At 36.7% G+C, this 17943-nt stretch overlaps 1 protein-coding gene across 4 annotated transcripts in view; it reads right to left on the bottom strand.

The window, feature by feature from the left end:
• Positions 1–16793, bottom strand: part of ATP10B (ATPase phospholipid transporting 10B (putative)) — a 63166-nt gene extending 46373 nt beyond the window's left edge. Inside the window, exons 1-5 of one of the 4 annotated variants that reach the window (XM_090150837.1) lie at positions 16710–16793; positions 8365–8487; positions 7687–7773; positions 6328–6620; positions 5254–5448 (exon numbers count right to left, since the gene is read on the bottom strand). In XM_090150837.1, the coding sequence (XP_090006963.1) occupies positions 5254–5448; positions 6328–6602 (470 nt within the window). In that variant the 5' untranslated portion in view covers positions 6603–6620; positions 7687–7773; positions 8365–8487; positions 16710–16793. Of the gene's footprint in view, positions 1–3143; positions 4396–5253; positions 5449–6327; positions 6621–7686; positions 7774–8364; positions 8488–16541; positions 16677–16709 lie in introns of those variants that run through there. The other 3 variants (XM_090150836.1, XM_090150834.1, XM_090150835.1) reach the window with 3 other exon arrangements.
• Between the last annotated feature and the right edge of the window lie 1150 nt (positions 16794–17943).

Here is a 17943-nt window from a genome sequence, read left to right as displayed (position 1 = left end):
AGGTGTAGCTGCCTGATGAATGCGCGTTGGCATTGCTCTGCCATCTGGAACTGACCATCTATTCAAAATAGTCAGAAAAATGTAGGTTTGATTTTCCAGAAGCATGAAATCAATGTTAAATCCTGCCTGGATGTTCTGGAGTGTTTGCAGACCATTACAGCTTAATCCTAGAGGTACATCAGACCCAGCTCACAGGTTAATCATACACACATCAAGTGGTTTCTCAAATGTCATGGAATGCTGAAATAAATAGCTTTTAGTAACTATTGGTTTGACATTCACTTACAGATCTATATACTACACTCAGTGGTGGCCACTGATAGTTAGTTAGGGACAAACTCAAGAGACTTCAGAGAAAAGTAACCAAAATAGGAGTGGAGGGACTGACTGACAAGACAGATTAAAAGGGTGTTCTGTATACATATCTTGCCTAAAAGCTGTCTGAGAGTAGCAAAATGAAGATGATAGAAATTACACATGCATGAACACCATAATTAAATGTTGATGATGAAGAATAATTAGGGTTGCATGAAACCAGGTCACTTGAGGAATTTTAATGCAATTAAAGAAGGATAATAAAGCAGAATATCATAGAAAATGCTTTGATAATCACATACTGTAGTGCTAGAAGCCTCATTCCTACAAAAATTTAAAAACAGACCAGGTATATTTAACAGAAGACTAAGTATAATTAAAGAATACCAAGACAGAAGAAGCAAGTATAATTTTGTTCTCATATTTTGGTGTAGTGCGATGTAATCTGGCGGTATAAGTCTGTACACAATTTATGAAACAAAAACTTTTTAATCAGAAAGTTAAATGTTTGCAATCAAACATCAGATCTAAGGTATTGCAATTGCCCAAGATACTTCGATATTATTGTTTCCTTTTTTTTTTTTTTTTTTTTTTTCCTCCAATGAAGCATTCTTTAAGTACACTACTTGAAGTGGCTTTTCCTTCATTTGACTAGCAGGCTAGATTAGCCATTCCAGCTGACCTCTGGGAAAAGAAAATTAGAAGTAATGTGTTTACAGGGCAGTCTACTTGAATTCAATTTCCCTTGCTCCATGCTGAAAAAAGACAGTTACAGCATTTCCTCTGATGTTCAAGAAAGTTTTGGAGGACATCTGGCTTTCAGAAAAGAGAGTGCACTTTGTATGTTTTAAGGAACAGGAACTAGAATTCTTGTTACTGAAATCTGAAATAAAGACAATTTACACTCCAAGATTAATACTTTCAATCTAATTAAATTTTCATCTTATGATGGAAGATGAGTTATTCTATTACAAAGGATTCTTTGGTGTCACAAGATTAACAAGATTCACAGTCCCCTGAAAGACTTTCACTTGTCTTAAAAAATTACCTATGACAGATGATTCACAAGGAGGAAAATTAGAAGACATCATACTCTTCCACGACTTTGCAGCTAGCAAGAAGAACAAGACATACCAGCTTCCCAAAGAGCTATAGAAGCCTGATTAAAATTATTCATGATATAATAAGCTGTAACTACAGATCTGACGGCAATCATAATTGTCAACACTTTTTCCAGATAGAATGAATAGTAGAGTCTGAAGGCTTCCTTATTTTTCTTTCCCTTACATCACTGTTTTGGGCCATAAGAGTCTGGTGAGACACAAGATTTATTCATAGATCAAAGACCTTCCTATGAAATAGGATGAGCAATGTTAAGATGGGCTGTCTCATCTTTCTGCATAAGAAAGTACACAGGGCTACAATTTGGATCTGGATCTTTATGTACATTGTAATGCCACAATGTACATTTTTCTTTAATTTTTAATTTTTAAATTTTTCATATTGTATTCTCTACTTCTCATTTACTCAAGGTAAAAGTCTTTTTGTGCTTTATGTCAAGAGGAAGTAGTGTTTCAATGCCAATCATTCATTAGTACCTACTGCATCACCTACTATTCCCTGTCTTAACAAGAGTTAACAAATAATTCATTGCTCCATGGATTAATGCAACTCCGGCAGCCTCAAAGGTAGGAGCAATTCAGGTACCTATCCAAAGAATTAGAATTACTAACAGTCTTCATGATGGAAGAGAAAAAAAGTCTTATGTTCAGTATTTAGAGACTTGTAAAATGTCCGCTTTTCCAGATAAGTTAGCAAAAAGAGCAGAGATTTTATTCCTGACAAGTCATTACCTCCATGCGGGGGTAAGTAAGCAAATCCATTATTTCTCTGTTTAACCAGCAGGATATAAAAATAAAAATCTGACAAACACATGCAAGAGAAACAGCAGTGACAGAACTCTGTGATAAAAGCTAGAGTTCTACAAGATCCTGCTTGTGAGAACATACACTATATAAAGCACTGCTGATTAATTGAAGGCATGACAAATAAAGTTCAGGTAAATTAAAAGTTTTGCTCTGTTGGCACCCTGTGTGATATTTAAGCAGGTAGAAGTCATTTTCTATGTTGATAACAGTTTTGATACAACAAAGAGTCCTAAACTTACTAAGTCACGAAACATTTTGAAAATGTCACAGATATTTGTAGATAATTCATTTAGAGAAGATCAAACAGAGGTACGTGTTATCATCTCATTTTTTAAAAATACATTTACATGCAGTTTTGTTTTACATACAACCTGGCAAAAAAAAACAAAAAATAAAAAAACACAACTGGAAGGCAGCCTACAATTTAGAGTATAAAACTGAAATTAGTTCAAAGCACTTAGCTACATTTTTCAAAGGTTTCTTGGGTTCTAAGCAAACAAGGACCCATTTGCATGACAGAACTTGTTCTGTGCTATATTGATTGTGCAAATCTTGTTCTGTACTATATTGATAGAATTTAGTCCTGTTGAAAATTCCTTAGAACTCCAGGGCTCGGCAACTTTTTAAACACTCCGTGTCTAAGAGGCCGATAGCCACAACAGAGCCATGAAACAAAAGCTTTCCTTCCCAGTCTGAACAATAGATATAAGCAAAATAGGAACATCTTTCCTGTTATCAGACCAAGTACCAGTGTTACCTAGTCACTGCAACTTTACACATTTCACTTAATCACTGTGATTTTTTTAGCAGGCATTTATTAATACTTTAACCAAAAAACCTCACAAGTGATAAAAGATCTCAAGCCAACATTTTCCACAATAAAAGCTGTAAAAAACTCACCTGCTGTAAATGTAACAACCCATATGATTGATTTCTTTGTCTAGTTTATACCGCCGAAAGTCTTCCCAAGCATCTTTAATGGCTGTCATAGCCATTATAACACAAATAGGGATCAAGGAAACTTCTGGTTGGAAAGCATTCACGACTGGCACAAAATTCAGCAGTGCAATGACCACAAAATAAATATTGGCAAAGCGGTGAAGCTGCTCATAGATGTTTTTAGGGAAGAAAGTCAAGATGCTGTATTTCGTGGTCTTAATTTTATTGGAGTCATAGTATCTGTTTGGATTTTCCTTCCAATTCGTACTTCCGAAACACAAATTGGACTTGATCACTCGCTTATTTTCATTTTTCTTCCTTCTTTTCTTTAATTTTCCTCTCTTCCCCAGCACTTCATTTTGGGTTTCTGTGTCTGAAGCAACGCATCGACAGCAGGTTTCCTTGAAAAAATGTTTTTTCCATACCATCTTAGAGAAGCAGCCTGGAAAACTTCTCCGTGACATCTTGCTGTCCTCTCAAAAAGTAGCCTCAAGTCAAAGGCTAATGAAGTTAGAAGAGTTCAATAACCAAGATAAACTCCAAAGTGGTGGAGGGAATACTCAAGCTGTCGGAGCACAGGGCTGCTTCTCGCTGACTCCGGCATCCACCTGCCCTGGAACAGGTATCTTCCTGACCCAGCTGCCCTGGGTCCTAAAGCTTGCCGGGAAGGCTGCACGTCACACACGAGAAAAACATCCTGAATGTTTTGTTATTCCTGTTACCGCATGCCTGGAGGCCCCAGAGTATTTCCCTGGAATCATGCGTCTCCTCACATGAAGTACCTCTGCTTTAACACTGCACAGACAAAACTAAGGACATACACGCAGTTTTCACCGTTCACTCCAAGTGTTTCTGAATCGTTTTATAAGCGTGTTAGCAGCCAGGAAGTTCAAAGGTAAAGGGCAGAGCTCTGCGTACAGAAGTCAACAGATTACTATGATCCTCTGTACAGAAAATATTCGTCTTTTCCAACCTCCTCTATTTACTATTTGCTTTCTTGCCCATAACTTCATTTATTAAAACAAACAAACAAGCAAGCATCCTGTCCCACCCCACTCTCTAATATGAACAAAAATTTCTAGTAGAAAGAATTATACATATACACAGGCAATTTAAGGGCAGTTTACACAGCTTGCCCCACAGCCTGATGCTCCTCCCCTGTTAGACTGGCCTCAGGACTCACCCAGACCCTTCTCACCCTTTTCTCCTTGCAGACTCTCATTTCTTTCGGTCTACTGGATCTTGTGCCACATAAGTAATCAGCACAGATGAGAGTTAATTTCCAAAAAAGCTACGCAGTAATTTTTCCTCTATTGGCTTGGGCATAAGGAGATGTAAAAAAAATGGAAGAATGGAAGAGGCACAAGTATTTAAACATCTTTTAAAGCAAAGCTCCTATTGTGTTATGTAGAGGCAAGTGATATAGTCTCAAATCAAATTAGTACTTGGACAAGAAACTCTGATGAAATCGAAATGTTGCAATAAGAATTGCACTTGAAAATATTTCTTCCTTCTGAGTCAGTCCTGAGCAAACAACGCAGCTTACTGCAAGTGGGTGTTGTACCACTTCCAGAGTGAAAATGTGTTGTTTTGATCACCTATGCTAACTGGAAATGCTATAAAATTCGTTCAGTTCCTGGTTATGCTTCACCTTCAATGCATAAATGCAGTTGATCATTAATTTTTGTTTTAATGGTTTCATCAGGAAATTTCTGAAAGATGTTGTTCCAGTGTGTAAAAAAAGCCTAATGATCTTTTCCAGACTTCCTCCAGAACCTTCTGCTACTGGGAGAAGATACAGTGTGTGTTGGTAAACTGGTTTCAAAACTTGGAATGAAAACTGGTGCATCAGCACACAGATTTGTGACAGAAAAAAAACAAAACTTCTCAGGATAACTCTGACTCTGAGTGATAAATGAAGCATGTTCTGAAGCAGAACAAAAGTCTTTTTATAACAGCTCTTCTAAACTTCCTGTACTCCAAAAAGTCAGGAAGGGAATTGTTGCAAAATCAAGATGAGCAGTTTCCACCACATCAAACACAATGAGAATAATTGGTTTGGTCTACTTACTTATCATATACCCTGCTTTTAGAGGAGTTTATCTTCTTATCAAATTGGTATTTTTTATAGTCTTCAATAGCATCCTTAATCATACTGGCAAGCAGCACCACGATCAGAGGAATCATAGTAATCTCCCTGTGGAAGACTTCCATTTGTGGGAACCAGTTTAGAACCACCAGGAAGAGGAAATAAAGATTAGCTAGCCTGTAAAGAAAGATACAATAAAGGAATTAAAGGTGTAATTTCCTGATGAAAATCCCTCATCTCATGTCATGAGCATCAATCATTTCACATCTCTAACCTCATCCTTTCTCAAAATAATTAATTATTTAACTGAGTTGCTTATTTTTTCCTCTAGAAAAACTTGTGAAATATATTGTCATAATATTATAGCTACTTTAATTTTCCACATATTACAAACATATATATATATAAAATCTCTAGGAGCTGAATCTTCTCTAATGATTCCCCACAAACTCAGTTTTGAAAATAATCATAGATTCTAACAAAAGGCAAACAAAAAAAATATTACCCACCTCCCCCACTTCCCCCCAAAAAAACCCCAAACCACACCAAACAACAACACAACAAAACAACAAACCCAAACTAAAAAAAACCTAAAAACCTCACAACTCATAAAAAATACATCAGTGCAACAGGATGAGCATAGAAAACTCACGTTCATAATTCACATTGCGATTCACTCAAGGACCCGTGAAAAATTCCATGTGTGGAAAATGGAAGATCAAGTTATGAAGGTATAAATCTAAGATAACAGAAATTTCAAACCTAGAGATGGATATGGAACTTGATATCTTATCTTGATATGCAACCTGAAATTTTTACAAGGAAAGCTGCTCCGGTACTGAATGTGGCCACAACGTGGGTTAGGACACCTACCATTTATTTGCTTTAAGCCTCCACTTCAGTATGAATTAGGTGACATTTGTTTACAAAGAGTCTTCACCTAAATTTTAAAGACATGGTAGCTACAGAAGCAGCCCCTCTTTATCACCCCCAAATATCACTGCTTCAGAAAGAATTCTTATATCTCATACATCATTTGATGATGATTATTTTTACCTGTGAAACTGCTTAAAAAGATTTTTGGGCAAAAAAGTAAGCCATGTGTATTTTGTAGTCTGTATCCTGTTTCCAGAATAAAACCTAGAAGCTTGGTCCCAGCCTCTCTGCTGTCTCCCATTGTTGGAAAACACAATCCTCCACTTGTTTAAGTTGAGTTTCAGTCTGTCTCTGACAGAAAACAGCAGAGGTGTTGATTCTGACACAGTCTGGGGGGCACTTTTGGCTCCGAGTCGCTGCCAACGGTACAAAGCTGAGTCTACCGACAAAGCCATCACAGCAGGAACATCAGGCTGAAAGACAAATGCACAACAAGGACTGAAAGCCAATTTGCTTCTGGTAGAAAATTCACTTTGTATCTTGCTAGCAGAGGTTTAAAACAAACAACAATGCAACCGTTCAGTCCACTACACGTTCAGTCTTTGAACTCAGTGCTTTCTACAGAGAATGCATGGAATAAGGGTTGCAACAAAATATTCGGTAATGAAAAATCCATTTCTATCTCCAGGCAAAAGAAAGCCCATCTCCATTTTCTGTGTGCTATAACAGCAAACTAACATAGATAAAACCAGTTTAACAGATGTGAACAACAGCTTTTCCATGACAAAATCTGTACCATTTTCTTCAGTTGTAAACCGCCACCAAATATATTCAGGCACTTTTCTTCAAGAGTTTCAGAATTTTTTACAATAGTTTTTCTTTTCACACTTAAAGAAAAGACAGACTCAGGTGTTGAATCTCAAATCTCAGATAGTAATGAACTGCAACATGAGTTTAATCTTGTACACATTCCTATAATAGTTTTCTAGAAGCTTCATAGAAAGCTCATTTAAATGGAAAATGCCAAGCAGCACTAAAAAAAAAATCGCTAGAGAGAGAAAAGAATTCAATCTCCTAATACTAATCCTGTTATCTCTGAACACTTGTTTTCTGTCTTGTTCACACATTCATAACTGCAATTGCAATCGAATGGCCAGGACACTCAGGCTCCAGCAGTGTTCTATTATGCTCAATCCAACAGTAGAATCTCAACTCAGCAGCAGGAGCTTGGGGGACCAGGAGTTGCCTTATAAAGTTGAAGCAGCAAATGTGAAAAAAAAAACCCAAGAAAATGCATTGGTTTGTGCAACTTCACAGTTCCTCTGAACAAAAATTGTGAACTGAGCCCACCTCAACTGGTGGAAATAGAGATTTTTCTACTATTTAATCTTAGACAATGGTCATTTAGATTAATTCACTGGTTTAAACTTTATTTAAGAGCAACCTTGTTTGAAACAGGTAAAGAAGATCTGTACCTGTTGCCTGTGCAACTCTAAGTAGACCCATTTCAAACATACTGTACTTTGAAACAGTTTATACCTTTATTACAGGTTGGGTCTTCCTTTCCCCTCAGCTTTCAACTTCCTCTTCCAAAATGCCTTCTTTTACTGAATGCACTGTGATTTCCTTTGGAAAAACAAAAACAAAAAGAAAGAAGAAAAGAACATAACCATATTTAAAAAGATGTATGCAATTTAGTCACGGGAGGGGGAAATATAGACTACTGAATTGCACTAACACATTTAAAATGTGTTGTGGCAATAGCATGCAGCAAGTAAGGTTTATGCACTTTATGTACTTAGCTACTGCAATGGTAAGCAGTTGTCATTGTGATAATGGGTTAACATGTACTTAGAAAGCAAAACAGTTTATAAACATGCTTGATCCATGTAGGCCATATTCGTATAGGAGCATGAGGGCAATCAGCACCAAGGCAGCTATCAGACTACAGGGTTTGCTGAAAGGGAATAAAAGCAGCATCCCCATGGGACTGAGACCGTAGATGAAGTGTAGGCAATGTGTTATAAGACAGAGATGGTCTGTAGGAAAGAGAGAGAGAGTGATTTGATGAAGGTGTACCAAACCTAACCTCAATTTGTGTTGAGTTTTGCCACTCTTTTCTGACCTCCAAGAAGAAACATGCAAAAAGTTAATGCAAGACAAAATATCTCTGTTTGGAGAAAAACATGCAACATAAGTGATTAAACTATAACCTACTTGTAGTAAAGGTAACAAGCAGACATCCAGTTATATTCAGGTTTGAGATGAAAAATGTGTATCCAGTGTTAGCACAGGTTAGACACAGCAGTCACATTATTTCACAAGCCTGCATCAAACTTCCTGAAACATGAAAAACAATAAGCAAAGCATGAAAACCTTGATGCATCTCCCATCAGACAATGGAAAGATGTAAGTCTAAGCAAGTTTTCAAGATTTTTGATGCTTGCTGAAAGACTTATGTGAACTATTCCCTGTGAATAGAAACAGTATCACTCTGTTGACAAAAAGGTGTTGAAAAAGAGAATCAGAATTTCCTAACAAGAAAAGGAGGACTGACATCACACTCTCTCTACAGTAAAGAGTGCAATTTCACAACAATTATCATCAGGTAATTCAAAGGAACAACGTCACTAAAAAGTTTTTTCCTTGCCTTTTGCACATAGATTAAAACATCCAACTTCTATTAATTAAAAAGAATGTTCCATCTTACTCATGGAAAATGAAAATATTTTGTCTAACAGTTTTGTAACAGTACTCTGAAAAATATACTGTTTGAGATATTGACTACTACTGCTACTTAGCATTCTATCATTTCACATGCACACAACAGCAATGTATTTATTGCAATAAGCAGACATTAATTATATCTCATACAGCCTATGGTTACCATTCATGTTTTGAAAGGCTCATTTATTTTATTCTTGCTCCATTTCATCAGTGAATGAAACCATCACCATTGCTAAGGCTAGCGCTGTGTTTTTGCCCTGAACAAATTCTGCAAAGTCAGAGTGCTCACAATTTATCCTACCTTGTGGTAAGCTTTCACAGACAGCACTCAATCCTATCTAGAACATAAGATATCTGGGGGATCAGGATGTGTTTGAAAGCTAGAGATAAACAGGATGATTCTCTTTTCCTTTTATTGGGAGGAACGAAAAGCTGGAACTTGTGCTGGGCAGGTAGTTAGAGAAGGAATGCTGCTGAGTCCTTCCTAAGGGTGGAGTTCAACTTACTCAAATGATTTAGCGTTATCAGAAATACATCAGCATATGACTTATCTGTATCAATCTTGCTCAGACAGGCCTATGTTTACTTGTAAAAAAATATTATTCCACAGAAGAAATATGCAAGCACTGTTGTAGAAGAGGTGAACTTTCCCATTAAGAGAAATACCTTAAACAAGAATCAAACCAGAAGGAAAACAGTAGTCCAACAACAAGCACACAGCTGGCCAAATTTGGCATTTTTCCTCTATGTGCCTCAAGTTTGTCTTCAGTTTCAAAGTGCTGAAAATGTAAGCTATCAAAGGCATTTGGGAGAAATTTCCCTTTACTAGAATTGAAGTGCTGGAGCCCACTGATGGCACATGTTTTCCTCTTGCATCTTTCTGGTGACAGTGGTAGAATTGCTCCTTGATTCCTCACGGATGGTCTACATTACTAGTGTCCTCCCTGCTACTGTTTAATCTCATTCAACATGAAAGGAAGCTTCTCTTCTATAGGACAGAAGCAGACTGCTTTAGAAAAACACGACCATCTTTTAGCTAGGGTGGATGAGCTGGCACACACTTTACTAGTATTTGTTTACATGCTATCTCCTGTCTGAAGATTTTTGCATTAAAAAAAAGGTACCATTGATTGTAAGAGAAAGCTCACCAGAAAGTCAGTTAATAGAACAACAACTTCTCTTTTGAAGTTACCTCATTCCTGCAAAGTAACAGGCTTGACTGTAAATGTCTGTGTGCAAGACTTTTGGAGACAGGAATTCTGTCCTTCCTGTAGATACACAGGAAACTTTTATGTAATTATGACTCATTTTCTATTTACTAAAGATGACTGACCCATGTTTAAAAAATAATTCCTTCTCATAGGCGACTTGAAGAACTAAGTGAGATGAGGTCTAGACCTTGTTATCAAAGGTTGTTTGGATATTTCAGAAAAGTTTATTTCAGGGCAATATTTCAGACAGAGTGGAGATTATTTCTGAAAAAGAGAACTGTGAAAAAAAAAAAAAAAAGCACAGAGGCAGCACCTCCATGCAGATGTGGGCATTATAGAGAACTCCATTTAAGAACACATCCATCCAACTTTTCACCTGATATTTTCATTTTACATTGCCTGTATGGCATGGAAGGCATTAAATAACAGAAATCCCTTCTGATACTTAACTCTCTTACTGCAAAACTTTTATTGTATTTCCTAATCGAATGCAGCAGCAATTGTATTCTTGATGCCCTATATGGACAATGTGGTATTCACAAAAAAAAAAAAAAAAAAAAAGAGCCATTCTGAGAAGGTTTTGGCTGTGGAGATAAACATTACTAGGTGAGCTGAATATTAAGAAAACCTCAGTCACAAAGTTCTTTATCTGCTTTGCAATTATCTGCTAGGGAGCTCTATCAGTTTTTGGTGATACTGGATAGAAATTCCTGCCTGGTCACGCTGGCAGTTAACACTAATGGAAAAGGGAAAGGAGGCTGAGAAGAATAAGGAAGGCAATTACACTGATTAGCAGGATATAGACTGTAGCCTCAAAATATGCTGTAACATTCTATATTAGAGCAATAATGCTTGCAGTATGAAAGCAAGTTGCTAGAAAATGAAAAAAAAGGAGCCCTAAAGGACTGTTTCATTCAAGAAACGCTGGTCACTGCAGACTGCTGTCTTTCAACTGACAAGATAAATGTATTATGGATTAACAGTTACATAATGTTTTTGAGTGCAAGTTTGTGTGGGATAAACAGAAAAGAGCTTTTCATAATTTTAATGTGTCATTAGACCACAGGGCTTCACTATTCTATTATTATATTAGATTGACATATTTTTCATGTCTCACCAGGATTCTCTTTCCGTGGGGAAGAAATCCAGAGATCTTGCAATAATAGGTTAATTATAAGACTCTTTCCCCAGGACAGACTGGATGATACTGCCTGCTGCTGAACTTTCCTTTAGCTGGAGGAGTGCAGAGACATGTTCAGGCAGTGCAACCTTCCACAGGGCTGCAGCTGTGCTATTAAGACTGCTTTCAAAATAGATGTGAGCTCAGCATATGCTGACATACAAGACACACAGACAAGGATGATTATCGGATGTTATTCAAGAAGCAAGATGTCACCTTGCAAATAGCAATGCTGGAGGAAGTGTTCAGCATCATTCTGAGAATGAGTTTGCTTTGCTCCTCCTATTACGTGCTTCTTTAAATGAAGAGAGCGACAAATAATCTGGCTAAATGCAATGAGTATCACTGCTGCCAGCATGTCCAGAACTACTCTTACTACTTTCAGACCCACTGCATTTTTTATTAATGTAGTCAGAGAGAGATTCTGCAACGTTACCATCTTCCAACACTGTAATTAATTTTACTCTGCTCACTCCCACTTTCAGCTTGGGAAATACTGGGAAGATGTACCTGCACAGAGCTTTGTGAAAGTCACTAATGACAAGATCTGACTTCAAGACTGGAGACTGACTGGAGAGATCATCTGAAAGAGCAGACAGATTTTTGTTTTCATGACTTCAAATGAGAAATTCTTGAGGTTCCTTCCTTACAATTTGGTGTGCAAGACATGGACAGTGAATGCCATTATATCTCCCAGAAGTGTTTTAGGTGGTCACGGTGATGATGAGTAGATGATTGGACTTGATGACATTGGAGGTTTTTTCAAACTTACAATTCTATGATCCTATCTTTTCAAAGCAAATACAAGAGACATAAAACTATAGGTTTTAGTCCAGTACAGAAATGGAAGTGGTTATTACAAGAAATAATTAGAACTAAACATCTTGACATTTAAAGACAGTATTTTAAATACAGATGTTTTCTGAAATCAGAAAACATCTATTTATTCCTCAGATGCAGGACTTCTAAAAATCAGTCTAGGAACAAATCCACACTCACATTTCTTTTTAAATAATAGTAAAAAGAACTCTACGTCACACGAGTCTACGCTGGCATGAACAAAACTGCAAACAATACAAAGTAAACAACAGTTAAGTATCTCTACCACTGCTCTTTGAAGTCAGTCTCCAAAGTAAGTTCTTACATACAGGCAAAAGTTGGGGTTTTTTTTTTTTTTTTTTTTTTTTTTTTTTTTTTTTTTTTTTGTTCATAGAAAAATGGCAATTCAGAAAGCATATAAGAACAAGGATATTAAGAATTCTAGACCATCTTCCTTCCTGAGTTCCCGAAAGCTACTAATCCATTCTCTATTGTGTAGATACCAGAAAATCTAGGTAGGAAATGGTAAGATGCACATGCTGTGCTGCCTCTTACTCACTCATTTGACATACCTCCATGTCACTTTTTAGCAATCAGCATGTTCTACATCTGAAGAGTAGGCCTTATTCATCTATAAAAGCACTTAATATGCCTTGATATGACACCTGTAATCAGATAAAGCAGCAACAACGTGTGTCGCCTGGGTTCTACAATTCTAACTTGCCCCATAGCGATAAAAACATTCATTTTTAAGACTTAAAACCATCAAAGAATTCTTGACCCAGTTATTCGTTTTCTTGTTGGGTCCATAGAAATCAGTCTAAAAACAGTAGTGGAATAAGGGAACCAGCATTTCCATGTAACCACATTAAGACATCTGAAACATAAATAAAGTGTGACTATAGAAATTTTGCTTGAGCAAAGTAACTTCTATAGCACACAGAACCCAGGAAGAGCCAATAGGGCATTTTCCACTTTGGAGAAAAAGAAAGTAAAGGGTACTTAAAATGTGAATGGACAACAGACTCGCATGCCAGATCTAGGAGGCCAATCAAGGTTAGCAAGGAGAGGTGAGGCAAATTACAGACCCACTGCACTGGAAGCTCATTTGATCAGAAAAAGTGTAGATATCTGCAGTTTGCCAACTACATCTATGGCTGCTGGAGTTGTTTTTCACGTATCTGTTTCTCTTTTTTTTTTTTTTTTTTCTGAATATATCACACAAGAAGTATTTTCATTGCCCCAACAGGGTTGGGGAAATTCTCTCTTCTGCTTTCAGCCAACTACTCAGAAATCTTTTGAGTTTTCTATGTATTTCAATCCAGTTTCTGTTCCTATTGCCAGCACTTTGAGTGGTTCTGCATACTACTTAATTAGAAGACTATGTATTTCAAACTCTGGCAATGGCAGAATTTAGTTGCATTTTAGCCCAGAAATGAGGACACTGAAATTAGAGTGATTGTCTGAATAATAATTTTTTTTGTTTGTTCCACTTAATATTCAAAATCAAAGTGAAGTGGCTTCTAAAAGACAATCTAATATTTATAGCGTGTATGATTATAAAGCACTTATGATCAAAATTATGTTGCAGATGTTCATGTGGGTACTCAGCAATGCTGAAAAAGTCCAAAAGGAAGCAGCAAAATTGAAGATGAACTGGAAACTGACCAGAAGATCCTTTATATGTAAAAACCTTTTATGCAGCTCTGGTTTTGTCAGAATGTGCTGAGTCTAATTTCAGTTCTCCAAATATGAATATTAAACTAAAGTGCCCCAAAGAGAACAGTTACTTATTTATACAAAATGGAAAGAAAAACCAGAAAGGCTAAAACAACAACCAATGAAGTAGGGCACAGCTCCATATCAATTAAAGACCAAAGGAAAACTTAATCAGGATCTAATCACACAGTATTGTTGAAGGAATGTCCAGTGGCACCTGGGTAACATTCCGGGATAGACTTGTTCTGCTTCATTCACAAGTTACATTTTTTGGGTCTTTTTGATAGTGTGAAGTAATCCTGGCAGGAAGGTATCATGCCAGGAGCACCAGGAGAACTAAGAGGACCATGTTAGATGGCTGAGGGTAGTGATGGGTTAAGGGACAGGAAACTTATCTCCCCTTATTGCTCAAGCACAGGTTTCCTTGGTCTCAAAGCTGGTGCAAAATTTCCGTAGAAGAATCTGAGCGTACAATGCATAATTAAGTACTTCTGAAGTGTTCCTTAGAAGAATTCCTTTTTTTTTTTTTTTTTTTTTTTTAAAAAGCAGGAGTAAAAGTCCCTTCAAAACTCTTTCCTTTTTTCCTCCTGTTCTCTTTCATCCCCACCTAAAGTAGCTGATACGTACATTTTGCATTTAATTAAACCAGATAGAATGGGATAATACAACAAAATCAATTCCGTAAGACCACAGCAAATACTGTACAAAAGTTAACTTCACAGGGTATTGCCCTTCAACTCTGTGTTAATGAGATCTAAAAGACCAACACCGACATGTCAAATTAGAGCTAATTTTGCTAAAAAGGTATCTGACCATCTTATTCCATCTACACTTCTATTTCTCCACGATCTTTCCCTTTCCTCCTCCTGTCAGATCACAGTGATACAACATCAACTTTGGGGAACACCACCTTATTCCAAAGAAGATGAGTCAGTCCTGACAGGCAGCCAGCTGGGACAGCAGTGATGGGGAAAGTGTTGGATTTCAGCAGTAAATGCTGCTGCATTTGGGTTGCAGTTTTTTCTAAGTGCCTAAAAGTAAGGTTAAGCTATTCTTTCTCTTTCCAAAGCAAGATATCAGGGAGCAACGGCCTACAGATGATGCTCCATGGAGAGAAAGGGAAATTATATTTGTACTTTGAAACAGTGATTAAGCAATCTTTGGAAGGTTTACATTTTTCTCCCGCAGAAAAAAGCATATCCAAAGCAAGAGAAAAGAACCCAGTTACTTCAGAAACGATGCATTTCCAGGATATCAGATGTACTGCAGTGCAAGTAGAAACTCATAGGAACATATTAAATGAAAGTAAACTCCTGAAAAATTTCAGAAAAAAAAAATGAAGGTAATTCCATTTACTCAGGCTAAATAAATATTGGCACAAGTAAGCAGAACTGGAACAGGCCACGTGAAGAACCTGCGTACTGTTCTGCAGTCAAGATTTTATAGATAAATTTTTTTTTTTTTTTTTTTTTTTTTAAGGAAATTAGGCAAGGAAAACGCTTGTCAAGAAAAATGGGCAGATGAGAAGCAGAAAGCCCTAATGCTCTGTGTGATGACTATTCTGGGTTTAACAGAGGCAATCATCCTGACCAAGCATCTCCTCACTCTGGAGTACAGATATTTTCTAGACAGAATCTCTGTGGTGCGCAGTTCAAACCTTCTCTCCCAGTCTAAATTCAAATTCTACAACTCCAGCAACATTTAATACAAAGTCTGATATCAAAGAATGAACTTCAAACTACAGAAAACTCTTATTTCTCATATGAAACTTCATCAGAAACCTTAATGAAAGAAACAAATATGCATTTTTCACATTCTGAGGATTTCCTGGGCTTTTTTTTTTTTTTTAATTGCTATGCAACTTCTGCAGTCACTTAAATTAATGCAAAACCACTGTGATAATGAACAATTAGTTGACCGATTCCAAAAGAGAAGAGGAAGAATGGGACATAAATGATGTCAGAACAGCAAGTGTGAAGCCTAAAACTGGAAGGAATTAAGAAATTTAATTCCAAATGTGATCTTCTCTGCTCATAAATCCTCCTTTCTCCTAACTGCAACTTCTGAGACTACATTATCAGTACTTGTGCTCTTAATTACTACCTAACCAATGGAAATGAGGACATTTTAATCCTGTTGAAAATTGCTTAAGTCTGAAATATACTTTTAAAGCAGAATGATACTCATCAGATTGTAAAAACATCCTGAAGAAAAGCCTTAAATGACATTTTGTTTCCCATTATTATTGAATTGCTTTCCAAAACATCTAAGAAGCTGTGTAAGAACCTAAATTGTAACATATGAAAAGCTCATTTGTTCACTTGTCCTGAGGACTACTTGTTTGGTTGTGGTACATACAAACATTATATAATCATAAACAATGGCACAAAAATCAGTTCAACAAAACTATGGCATGAGAAGAAAACATGAAATATGCAGTTGTTCTGATGATTTATAGCCAGAGCAAATATTTGTTTCCTTGCTTTTAAAGTATGACTGACTTCTGATGAAAATAAAACAACAACAACAAAAAAAACCTGGCTATTCAAGTTACTCCAGTTCATTATAACCTAACACAGACAATATTAAAAGCAAAACAAAACAACAACAAAACCAAAAAGCATTAATAAGTATTAATGTTGATTGAGTCTGATGTATAAATGGCTTCACTTCTAGGCTTTTTACATCTAATAGTTTCCAAGGTAAAAAAAAAAAAAAAAAAAAAAAAAAGTTCCTACCCATCTCTTCTTGCTGCACCAGAGATTTGCAACCAACTCTTCCTAACAAAAAGTAAAGCACTACAACTGGCATCAAAGTATGAGAGAGAACTTCTCCATCACTGCATCCAAAGTTGCTTCTGTCAAAGAAAGCAACATATAAATTACTACATTTCAATCTTTTTCTACCTTAAAAAAGCATCTGAATGTAATTTATATCTCCACACCGAAGTTGATGACAACCTGCTGCTACATGAGGTACTCGACTCAGCCATTTTCTCCACTTAGTAAGTGAACCACTTTCAGCTGTGACCCTGAAGTGGGTCATACAAATGGGAATTGTTTAACGGCTTTGTTTTGAACACGCAGTACTACCAGCCTATAAAGTAGTGAGTCTGACTTCCTGGAATTTTGCTAATTTATTAACTATGTTATGTAAGCCCAGCTGGCTTGCTGCTGAAATCAACAAAATTTATTTTCTGCTAAATTTAGAGAGAGATTCAAACCCTTGAGCTGTGTTCCTCTCTTCCTCAAGTGTTTTCTCTGTCTTTAATGTCATGAGCGTGGACCCTGCTGTCTCTACTCATTACAACAGCATACACTGAAGTTAGAAACATCATGCCATCCTGGGAGTTACATTTCTTGGAATAAAGGTGTGATATGCACAAACAGCATGTAATAACTAACACCATTGCTTGAGTGGGTGAAGTTAATAACTTCACCACCACCATCTGTATGCGCTCTTATGTCATCCTGAACCAGAAGAACCTGCTGTAGAACAAGTTTACTATTCTTATCAGTTACAAGACACATTCTTTTGGCAAAACTGTATTTCTCAGGTTACTGTATAATCTATTCATTCACCAGTGCACTGCTGTGCCTGAGCACACGGTTAACTATTGGGTATCACTGAATTCCATAAAAGAGATTTTCAGGAATAAGCTTCCTTTGTCCAAAACTCACAGGTGAAGTTGGTCAATCTTGCCATTACACAATAGACTAACCAACTTGTAACATTTCAGCACTTATTTCAGGGTAATACAAAGTATGAAAGAAATATAAACACCCCAGAAACATCGCTCACTAGGAAATGTAATTTTGTTCGTAGGAAAAAAGCTGTTAAAGTGAAGAGACAAGCTTCTTAGTTCTGATTCTCTCTGGGCCACAGCATTACGTGGCTTGATTTCAAACTAACAGTGGTCAATGCATTTATAGAGTTTTTTTTCCTGCATTGAGTAAAATTCAGTGCTTAATGCAGTTCTTGATTTGATGACATCAATCAAACATTGTTTACCACTCATTTTAAAGCCTTCTGAGTATTTTGCAATCATTAACTAGTAGCTGTTGTAAAGATTTGATGATGTAAGTGAACCACCTATTTTGCAAATAGAAAAATGGCTATTAGTGTCACAGAAAGAACAAA

The sequence above is a fragment of the Phasianus colchicus genome, chromosome 15 (genome assembly GCF_987193195.1).
Source record: "Phasianus colchicus chromosome 15, bPhaCol1.hap1.1, whole genome shotgun sequence".
Taxonomy (NCBI): Eukaryota; Metazoa; Chordata; class Aves; order Galliformes; family Phasianidae; genus Phasianus; species Phasianus colchicus.
This window is presented reverse-complemented; position numbering and strand designations above follow the sequence as displayed.